This window comes from Bactrocera neohumeralis, chromosome 5, assembly GCF_024586455.1.
Source record: "Bactrocera neohumeralis isolate Rockhampton chromosome 5, APGP_CSIRO_Bneo_wtdbg2-racon-allhic-juicebox.fasta_v2, whole genome shotgun sequence".
In the NCBI taxonomy this organism is placed as follows: domain Eukaryota; kingdom Metazoa; phylum Arthropoda; class Insecta; order Diptera; family Tephritidae; genus Bactrocera; species Bactrocera neohumeralis.
In genome coordinates, this window is record NC_065922.1 from 4,973,860 (window position 1) to 4,985,492 (window position 11,633).

At 35.7% G+C, this 11,633-nt stretch overlaps 1 protein-coding gene across 1 annotated transcript; it reads right to left on the reverse strand.

The window, feature by feature from the left end:
- Nucleotides 1-391: 391 nt before the first annotated feature.
- LOC126760380 (peptide transporter family 1-like) lies at nucleotides 392-5,780 on the reverse strand. The gene is made up of 7 exons (XM_050475971.1): nucleotides 5,750-5,780; nucleotides 3,470-3,696; nucleotides 2,794-2,872; nucleotides 2,222-2,725; nucleotides 2,087-2,169; nucleotides 1,604-2,020; nucleotides 392-1,535 (listed from the first exon to the last, which is right to left on the reverse strand). Exons 1-7 carry the CDS (start codon nucleotides 5,763-5,765, stop codon nucleotides 555-557), a joined length of 2,307 nt encoding a protein of 768 aa, XP_050331928.1. The 5' UTR covers nucleotides 5,766-5,780; the 3' UTR covers nucleotides 392-554.
- Nucleotides 5,781-11,633: the final 5,853 nt, after the last annotated feature.

The following is an 11,633-nucleotide window of genomic DNA, read 5'->3' on the forward strand; positions in this document are numbered from 1 at the left end:
CTCATTTGAATGTACTTTTTCACATGGAACGCACCAGCACACTTCCTAACGTGTCTTTTTACTGTTGTCATCGCTGAAAAGGCAATGAAAATTGCTCATGAGCGTTTTGATACATGGTCTTGAGTGAATGTTGGTCGTTTGCTAAACCGAATCAAAGCAAACATCGACTATTTCACCGAAACACACGAAAAGCGAGGCTGCTTTTGCAGGTTTGTATTTGGAGGGATTGTTAGAGAAATATAGTTGAACTTCTATACCTCGAATCTATATAAGTCGAAGTTCTTCATAGTTCAAACCTCTTTAAGTCGAAGGTCTTCATAATTTGGTCGATCACACTTCTCTTAGTCCTATTAAAAACAAATACAAAGTTTCTAGGTAAATGGAATTTCCAACTTATTTTTATTTGCGCTGTTATTATTGTTTACGATTACTATTATGAAATATTTACTTCCTATGCCGTGAATTATAAACTCACCAGGTCTAAAACTAATACTCCTATTAATTAACATTAAATTACATATTTACTTGTACGAAAAAACATAAAAAAATTCAGCCTACTCGTCGATCGTTTTGGCCACATTGTCAATGCCAACCTTCTCGTTAGTTTCCGCCGGCGTCAATGGCTCTGCTTCGCTTTGAGCGGTCGGATTATTTGGCTTGTACCGGTAGGCAACGAACATAAAGATGATCATATCGACAAACATAATACCAGCGAAGAGGAAGAACTCGTCGGCTTGTGAATCGAAAAGTTTCAATTCGGCAATAATCACGACGATCACATTACCGAATGCAACTGTAAGTAGCCAACAGGCTTGCAGTACCGACTTCATCGACACTGGGGCTTGCGCGTATGAAAACTCTAGGCCAGTTACGGAGAACATAACCTCGGCGAGTGTCATAATTACGTATTGCGGAATTAACCAGAAAATTGACATCGAATTTGGTTCCGTTACAATAACGACATTACTTTTATAAACACCAGTCGTTTCTTCATTTATTATGATTGTGTATCTGCCACCAACACTGAGATACTCCGTGGCAGCTAGCGTGTTATCGACCAAAACATCATAATCGCCAGACTTTAGCTCGGTTTCGTTCCGCAAATAGGCGGGTTCTGTGTGCTCGATGGAGCCTTTCTTATTCCTCCACTCAATTTGCCGACCTGCCTGAACGTTCGCCAAAGTACGTACAAACGGATAACCGCGACTGGGTTTGCTTATCGTGTCTTGCCCCCATATTAACGGATGTGTGTTGTTTTTCGAATTCAAAAACAAATAATGTGCTGTTGTTGTATCGAAAACAAAGGTCTGCTTTGGAAATTCAAAGCAGTTTAGACCGGCTTTCTCGGTGAACTCAAATTCGACATACAGATGATTCGTTGAGTCAATATTGATGCTGCGGTTCACAAACATATCGAGCGAAGCAATGTCGAAGTTTAAACCGGTCAAATTAGAGGTGATGGCATAGTCACAATTTTCGCCATTGTAGACACGAAGTTGCGCATTTCCAGCTGTTGGCAGAATTGGATAGGTGTCCTATAGAAATATATTTCATTGAGATAAAGTATTTACACATACAACACAAGAAAATAGAAATAGCTCACCTCCAGGCTTAGCTCCACAAGACCGGAAACAACGAAAGCTATGCCCGCAAAAATTCCACCCAATGTTAACTTTTGCAATGGACGACGAATGCCGACGAAAGCAAGCAGAGGATAGAAGGCGAGTTCGTAAAGAGGAATGAAAACCAGAATTAGTAAAGGATTTATCAGTTGCATTTGATCTGGTTTGATATTCCACGAGCCCATGTCGCCATCCATACGCGTTGCCTGAATAGTCCAACGTGAACCCTGCTGGTCGAAGAGCGCCCAAAAAACGGGTAAGGGCAAATAGAGTACAAGCACACGCATCAACACTTTGACATCTTCGATCAATTGATGATCATATTTCTTATCGGCATAGTCCAACCAGTGTTCGCGAGGATTGGTCTTCTTCTCACGCCATTTGGTAGCAATTGCGTTCTAAAGAATGTAAGTATATCAAAATAATATTTCCCTAACTTCATTAGATAATTAGAGTGAACTTACACCAATGGTTTTGCTGACTAACACGACCATATTTCCTGCCGGCGGTTTGTTCTTGTAAAGTGGACGACCCAACGCAAAGACAACTATAACTCATATTTTAGTTGAAATAATTGTAATTGTCAAATAAACACTCACCTATGGAGACAACTACGAACAAAGCTGGTAAGCCAAAAGCCAGTGAATAACAGTCCTTTTCGCCGAAACAGTGCACATCATCGCGTAATATTGGTGTTGCTGTAATCGAAATCAATGAACCAGCATTGACCACAAAGTAGTACATTGAGAAAAAGGTGGTCATTTGCTTCACTTGCTCGGGTAATTTAAACTGATCACCACCAAAAGCGGAGATGGATGGTTTTACAAGACCCGAACCCAAAGACATTAATCCCAAGCCGACCATGGTAAATGTCGTAGCAGGCAAATTCAACGGTGGCACCGCACCAAGTGTAACCAACGCTGAGCCAGCAACATAAACGAACGAGAGATATAAGATCGTTTTGAATTTTCCAAGCCAACTATCTGAGATAATAGCACCAAATACGCACAGGAAGTATCCAAGCATAGCGTAGACATGGAATATAACTGTAGTGGTGTCATCATCATAATCAAGCTGCCGACTCAGGTACAACACCAGAATGGCTGCACGTGGATGGAAAAAATTAAGGGTAGTTCAATAAGAAAATAAGAAAAAGAAGTTCGACACTTACTTCGCATGCCATAGTAGTGAAAACCTCTGCAAAACTCATAGCTGATGATAAAGAATATTGATTTCGGAAAAGGTAGTTTCTGAAAATAAAAAGGGGTATTTTTGTAGAATTTACCCATATTAATTAATAATTAAGTTTTCCTTTATTTAGTTTCCACTTTCAATTTACACGAAAACAAATGATGAAACAAACAAATAAAAAGTTGAAATTCACAATCCATTGAACTTTTGAATTTCTGGCCTCATTAGAGTATACATATATTGACTATCTGCTCAGTCTCAGGAGAGGCTCCTTCGATGTCAAATTTTTCAATATCAGGCTAAGAAATTTACTACAACGAAAGACATCAAGTTCTCCATACCAACTTTGCGACGATTGAGACAAACTAATTTTCTGGGTGCTCAATCTAAAAGACCTGAAGTCGATAGAAAATAAGCAACTTAAAACATGAGTCAAATCAACGGGATGCTAAGGAGTATTTCGTTGGGTACTGATTACTATGAAGCTAATAATCATATTATAGAGATAAATGTCGCTGCTTGGATTAGATCGTCGTAAAGACCATTTCAGCTAAAGGAAATTAAAACAAGGTATGTGGTAAATTCAGAAGCTTTCAAGTCCCTTTCTTGAACTTAAACTTTCTATTCGCCGCTCATGTTAGTAACATGAAATTCACCTTCACTTGTCCCTCTGCTTCAGAAACATTGGAAACAGGTTCGATGCTACCGTCATGCTCCGCACCATCCCTATTCTTATCACCTCGGCCAATATTAGATTCAATCGAATTCTCCAGTGATTTATCGACAGTTGTCGTAAGCACATGAATTTCATCGGCCGCCGATTTTCCATTTCCAGTTCTTTCAGGTTCTGTGCCTTGGGCAACGCCATAATTAGGCTTATTATCTGCAAATATACACAAATACGAAGATTAGATTAAAGAATAAGTATAATGTTGCTCACAATTTTGCTATATGTATAATATTGTACCTAGTGGAAAACTTTTGTAGTATTTTAGTGAGATTTGATAATCGAAGAAGAAGAAGATATTTGTACTAAAATGAATTGTTTTGTTTTTAAAAAGTTATATGTTGCTGAAGCCACATATTTTCAAGCATATATGTATATATGTTTTCGTCCAACAACAAATTTAGAAAATGTCTGCATGCCAAAATTAATTCGGATCTATATTTTTGGATCCGCTTAATGTTGTTGTTAGGCAGAGTAATAACGTTTTTTAGAATTAGATTTATGCCATGTGAAGTTATTATGATAATTGTAATTTTTTCAGTTCCGTCAGAGAAACGACATCGCACAGCCATGCCTGAAGTAGCGTATTAAATGGATAATCATTCCAGGAGGATAAGCACTATGCAATGTAAGTGAAGCGCGATGGGAATATGATATATTTTGTATAGATTTTACAGGCGGCTTAACTGGAAATATCATTCGAAACTAGTTTCTTGACCTGTTTCCCAGTCTTTATATAATTATGTATTCACTTAAATTGCTTTCATCGATTAAGAAGTCGTTTTATTTTAAGCTATCGGCGAAAGAATACTCGCTAAGGTTCTGAACTATATCTTAAATATCAAACAAATATTTTTGAAGGCTAAGAAGATTGTTTACCAAATAAGGATCTTAAAATAGTTTTCAAAACTTAGAACATAAACGCAATGGAATTTTTAAATACTCTCATTGACAACACTCTAAAGCCTAACAAAAAACAAAGCGAATGATATGATGAGACTAATCGTTGTTTTAAAGTACTTTCAACTTGTAAATAATATGAACACCCTTTCCCAACTCGCTTACAAAAGATAAGTGGTAATCCAAAATAAAGGAGGAAATTCTTAGTAAAAAGAAACCTACAAATATTTTCAGTTAAACGGATTCAACAGAAAATTAATTTTAGCTTCTTTCCAAATTACGAAATTTGTTATTCTATAAAAACAAAGTTGAAATTTTTAAAACAAAGAATATATAAGCTTAGCGCTTTTATGACAAAAAAGTACCCGGGAATTGTAAACAAATCGCAAAATATTTAATTATTCATCGATATTTATTTTGTCGCCTTCAAAGTAGTCCCCACCACATGTAAAACAATTATGTCAATGATTTTTCCAGTCCTCGAAAAACTTATTATTGGCAGTCTGTCCTTCCGGAACAAATTCACTTTGATTTTTGAGCGTTTTTGGCGTGTTTTGTTTTTGGTTTCAGCTCGTTTTTTTTCATCCATTCCGATGATTGTTGTCTTGTTTGTATATCAAACTCATAAACTCTTGTCTTATCGGCAGTTAAAATGCTCTCCATGAATATGAGATCTAAATTCGCACGCACGCAAGACAGATGCTTACGATAATCTTTTTGAAAAAAATTCAGTTTTACCGGGACGAGTCGAACAAGAACGCGTTTCATACCAAAAATATACACCAAAATCATTCGAACGAACTCGCGAGAGATGTCGATCTCTATTGCCATCCTTTCAATACTTGCCTGATGATTTTCAAGCACCTTATCATTTACTTTTTTAATATTTTCATCAGTTTAAGAGGTCGAGGGCCGTCCAGAGCGACGGATGTCTTTAACAATCCCTCGAACGTCTTCGAAGTCAAATTTTTCAAATCGAAGGCTTTGTACCACTCGTAGGTCTTTTCCAACGTTCGCAACGATTCCGCACACAAAATTTGGTTAGAAAAACAAAATTTGAAATAATTTCTTTGTTCCATATTTTTATTCAATATAAAACGGGACGCACTACTGAGGTGTACCGACTTAAGCAGCTGCTGTAAACAAACTGGTTGACAGATCGCGCTCATATTAGGCATATTAATTAAGGATAGTCCTACCAACTTAGCAGGATACATTTTTTTGAAATATCATTTTCCCGGAGAATTTTAATTACAATTCCCGGTTACTACAAAACATATAATTTTTGACATGATGATTTTCAATATACCTTTTTGCTCCATCATTTTGTTCCAGAGTGGTTTTTACTTTTCCTTAAAATTAGTTTTCTGTGGTCAAGTAATCTTCCTTACTCAACACTTTTATCAATTATGCATTGCACTCTTTATTTATCCACTTGTGTTTTTACTGACACAGATCGCGACGTTCACGCCAAGTGTAAACGCGCGCACCGAGTTGGCGTTAAAATGTTATTTTTTAGCCATTTTGGGGAGTTACGCGTCTAAATCAATTAACGACGATTAACAGAATGAATTTTTGAAATAACTCGGACACAGTTTGAAAACAATCAGTAACAAATAAACCATATCGCTCCACCGACTTACATACATATGTATATACAAAACCATAAATACACTCCACTGCCAGATATGTATTTGCAGGAGAATAATAAGAAACAAGTAAGGGAGCGCTGAGCTTGATCCGAGGCGAACATTTGTATGTTAGACGTTTATGTTGTGATGACGTCAGTGCGTAAGAAACTGAAATCCCATTTATCCAATATACTACGATAAGAAGAAATAAAACTAAGAAATCACTAGTCGGTGGACGACTGCCCAGCCGCTAAAGAATGGGGGATTGATGCAAGATATCGGCGCTGAAGAATTTATTAGCGCCATGATTATAAAAATACTTAAAACAAGTAAGGAAGGGCTAAGTTCGGGTGTCACCGAACATTTTATACTCTCGCATGATAAAGTGATAATCGAGATTTCATTATCCGTCATTTACATATTTTTTTATTTTGTTGTAAAATTAATTAGATTAGAAGTTCCTGAGTTCCTGTTGTTAGTCGGTTAACGCACTTTTAGTAATTTTCAACATAACCTTTGTATGGGAGGTGGGCGTGGTTATTATCCGATTTATTCCATTTTTGAACTGTATATGGAAATGCCTGAAGGAAACGACTCTATAGAGTTTGGTTGACATAGCTATAGTAGTTTCCGAGATATGTACAAAAAACTTAGTAGGGGGCGGGGCCACGCCCACTTTTCCAAAAAAATTACGTCCAAATATGCTCCTCCCTAGTGCAATCCTTTGTGCCAAATTTCACTTTAATATCTTTATTTATGGCTTAGTTATGACACTTTATAGGTTTTCCGTTTTCGCCATTTTGTGGGCGTGGCAGTAAGCCGATTTTGCCCATCTTCGAACTTAACCTTCTTATGGAGCCAAGAAATACGTGTACTAAGTTTCACCATGATATCTCAATTTTTACTCAAGTTACAGCTTGCACGGACGGACGGACAGACATCCGGATTTCAACTCTACTCGTCACCCTGATAACTTTGGTATATATAACCCTATATCTGACTCTTTTAGTTTTAGGACTTACAAACAACCGTTATGTGAACAAAATTATAATACTCTCCTTAGCAACTTTGTTGCGAGAGTATAAATATTGCTGACAATCGTCAGCATCGTGGACACATGCACGCACACATTCTCACGCGCGTAAGTGAGCACATGCATTGGCAAGGAAGTTGATGCAAGCTGGTGAGTGTAAAAGACTTCAATCAAATTAACTTGTCACAATCGCAATTATTACAGCAGCCAGCAGCCAGAAAAAAGCGAGAAACATCTCTTACAAACGGCAAACAACATTACAGTTAGTAAACGCCAACTCAGGAGCGACGCAGGAGCAGCAACAGAACAGAAGTGAGAACAGCAACAACGCGCCGTCGAACATTGCCAAGTCATGTTGTTTACATTGTCTATCTTTCTAAGTGTAAACGGAAATGTTGAAGAGCAGCGCGGCAGCAGGTTAGTTTGTTGTTCGGCTTTTTTCTGTGCATAAATGCGTTTCGGGCCACCCTTTCGGCCACCACCACGGCACAACAGCTCTTATCAAATATACCCTACATATGTACATATGTACATATTTGCATGCGTCAAGAGTAGTCGCAATTAAGGATTTAATGGAATTGAAAGAACAAGCATAATTGCGCCAAGTACCTGTATCAATAAAAATGCTGAACTAAAGTACTAAATAATCGCTTTGTCTGCGTTTTTAATAATTTATTAGTTTATTGGTCAGTTACCGATAACTATATCTATAGAAAAAATAAAAGTGTTTTCTAAATACACCAGTTTGATCGATAATTTACAATAACAGTTAATTACACAATCGTTAATAGTTCGGACAAAATTGCAAAGGAACGTGATAAAATTGATTTATAGTCACAATAAAGCGATGTTAAACTGATAAGAATGTAAGTCAGCTTTGGAGCTTTAATATTTGAATATTTTTGAAGACTTTGTTGCCCCTCATCAGCTTTGTAAAACGAATTGGTGTAATGGAAGAACAAAATTCTACAAATTCTCAGAGTAATATGATTGTTCTTGTCTATGGTGAATGTGAAAAACTCGCCGCAAAACTCGACTGGCTCAGTTTTGTAAAAAGGTTTCTACGAGAGTGGCGTTATGAAATAATCTTCCACATGAATCAAGTGATGGAATAAGGCCATGCATATTTCACCTAATTCGATTTTATGCAAAAATAAAGGATTTAATTTCACTAGACCTCCGATTTTATTTTATTTTTTTTTTTGTAGTTGAAATACCGTTAACGACTTAATATCGTAAAGCATATATACCATATATATTTAGTTATAAAAATGTCTCTGCTTTAATAAGTTTCAAAATTTTGTTCAATTTGCTTTCCTGAGAAGTCTGTTCACCAACTCCGATTAAACAAAAAAACACAATTTTAATGTTCAACACTTTTATTAAAAACCAAATTATAATAGGTATTGAACACGTGTAATTTCACCCACGTATTTAATTTACAAATCCTAAGTTTTGGATAATCAAACACAAAGGAAATAAAAACAAATTTTTATATGGCATTACAAAAAATTTAGTTATTATATACAAAGTTCAGATCGAATGACCTCACTTTTGATATTTAAAAAAAACATTTGCCCTCTTCAAAACCCCACAATCTAATTTATCAAGGTCTTCTGAGAATTTTAAATAAGACCTGGCGAATCTTCCAAAGACAGTTTATTCATAATTTGGAGAACACACGTTTTAATGATGGAATTAAAGCATTATCGCCTTTATTCGTAGATAATATTTTCACTGTATAGAATAGTTTATTATAACAGTATTTAATGTATACCATAAACACATAGACGTGTTTGGGAAACTTTAAAAAAATGTTTAAAAATTTATTACCAAATATTTATTACCAAGAAAAAGTTGGTAGTGCGATTCCGTGAGACCCACATGTATCCGCAGTGCAATAAGTCCATTTCCTCGGCCAACTTTTTGAATGCATTTTATTCGTTTTATCAGTTGAACAATACATAGAGTTGAGGAGTTGCAATTAATTGAGCCACACTTTCCGCTCGATAAGTGGAAGTTAATCTTCTCAAATTCAAGTATACAAAACTAATGCTAAGCCAATTACGCGTCTTTCAACAAAAAGTCAATAAATAATTACCGAAACACTTGTATTCACACACAACATACATATACATATAAAGATATATCGATATCACTTCCAATCTACAAGGAATTCCAACGAAACGATAATGACAATAGAAAAGTACGTCGCCACACGCCGCCATCTACTTCTATGGATACTACAACATTTGAACGTGTGAAATGCGTTTCAGTATCGCGATCGTCATTAGCGGACGTAGCTTTTCAATTAATATTCAACTACACCCCTCCTATTGACAACTACAATGAACGAAACATATCCATAAAAGCACCCACAATGTGGAAATTGAGCAGATGGCAGGCGACAGCTGGCAGTGTTTAGCACAGAATTCCTTACAAATCAAGTATTCAAAAATCAGCGCTTGAAAGATCTTTTGTACGTCATCAGTCTCAAATGGCAGGAGTTATTATGGAATTATGCGCACGTTTAGTGGAACAACACTGTAGCAAAAGGATTTGCTGCTCCATTTGGGTTAGGGAACAAAGAGAGATCCAAAGTTATGTGAAATTATGGAAGGGAAAAATTATTCTTAATTACGCGGTTACACCAATAAACCAGTATATTACTAGTTCATTATCGTATAGCGACAGCACTTTTCGCTAAAACCGAAAATCAGTCGTGGTTCGAAAATTATTACTTTTTGCATGAACAACTTAGATCGGGTTTACAGGTTTCAAAAAATCTAAAATTTTGATTGCCTTATTAAATTTTACAAAATCTCTAGAATATTGTCCTAAATTTTCAAGTTGATCCAAGTAATAGTTTTGATGATACAGCCTTGAGAACTAGTGCGCTCTTCTAAGTGCGCCATCTTTCAACGCGTTTTTCTCGAAACTGTGTTTTTGAAGTTGGTTGGCAAGATTTCTCGAGACTTACTCAACCGATCTTCAAGAAATTTTACACAGGTCGTTGAGATACAATTCTTAAAGACTTGGACGAAGGACTTTTTTCAATTACAACTATTTGAAAAAAAATGTCCCGAAATTTTTACTGAATTTTTCATTGTTTTGTAAAAATTTCTGCCAAAATTCCAATTTTCAGTTTATTTCTACGTCCAAGTTCTAAGTTAAAGTTTTAACTAAAACACATATTTTTTCACTTTAGATGATCCAGTAAGTAGTTATCCTGCCAACACCGGCTCAATTTTTTTTCCCAGAGGTCATCGGAAATGACCGAATTAAAAATATTTTTTTCCAAAAATTTCAGAATTTCTTTGTTAACAGTGTATGTTTGTAGCATTAAAAAATTCTAATAATATATTTAATTTTTTTTCTGAGAAAAAAATTGTTAATAAAGGGCCCAAGGAAGCCCATGTATCGTAAGCCGTTAAGCGAGGCAATATTTTGATGATCTAAGATCCCTACCTATATGTTCAGAAATATAGTTTCGGGTTTCACTTTCACGAAGCTTTATACACTCTTGTGGTCAAATTTGAATTTAACTCAACAAATTTGTAGAAAATTGTTAAGTATAATATACCTCCGCCAATGCCATTTATAAACGTTTTTGAGATCGCTATATTTGTGAGATGAGGTCATGAACCTACTTTAAGCGAATCATATATTTACGCCCAAGAACAATTCCGGGAAATATCGAGCAATTCAAGATACCGCTAATGAGGTTCTAAAGGTTTGAACTGAGACTGAGTAGTCGTTTGCGTTTCACAGTCAATGCTTAATTCTATAAAATTTTATTATGATGTATGGCAACGTTATGAGCAACATATGTTTTACAAATGTCATCCATAAAAATATGTTTGAAATATTTAAATTATAACAGACAATACATAAATTTGCGAGGAAAGTTATATCGAAAATGGATGAAAACCACAAAAGAACCCCGAATTTCACCGCTATCGAGTCAGAGCACCTACTGGAACTGGTGGAAAAGTATAAAGCTGTCATCGAATGCAAGCGGACGGACACTTGCTCGAACGCTAAGAAAGATTTCGAAAACTCAAAACAATTCAAAACAAAAATCACCTGTTACTTAAGCACTGCTTAAGTCTCCCATTTTCAGTATTTAAGCACAACTTAAGTATGGACTGTTAAACCGGGCATGTCTCTCGTTATAAGTTTCTGGTATTTGAACAATTTTAAATAGATACATATGTAATATTATATAAATTATATTATATAAAAAATTATAATTGGAACTTTTTCCACATTTTGACAATACTAAAGTTATAAAAATCAAACTTAATGCATTTGCTATTACCAAAATGACTTAGCAACTTTCCAAAAATCGGTTTACAGTTCTGGGCAATCACTTAAGTGAAAAATTCTGCGGCGAATATCTCGTATAAGATGTGAGTTGTAGGAAAAAAAACTGCTCAAGTCAATGCTGTATGTTCGAACTAAATGATATCACTTTATGTAAAATTAAATATCAACGCACAAATTTATTTACAACCTAGACGACCTCG

Bases quoted from the DNA above. Each gene is read 5' to 3' on its own strand.
- LOC126760380 (XM_050475971.1), bottom strand. The intron at 2,873-3,469 runs GTGAATTTCATG...TTTTATTTTCAG, and splicing joins AAGCAGAGGGACAAGTGAAG to AAACTACCTTTTCCGAAATC. The intron at 2,021-2,086 runs GTAAGTTCACTC...TACATTCTTTAG, and splicing joins TAGTCAGCAAAACCATTGGT to AACGCAATTGCTACCAAATG.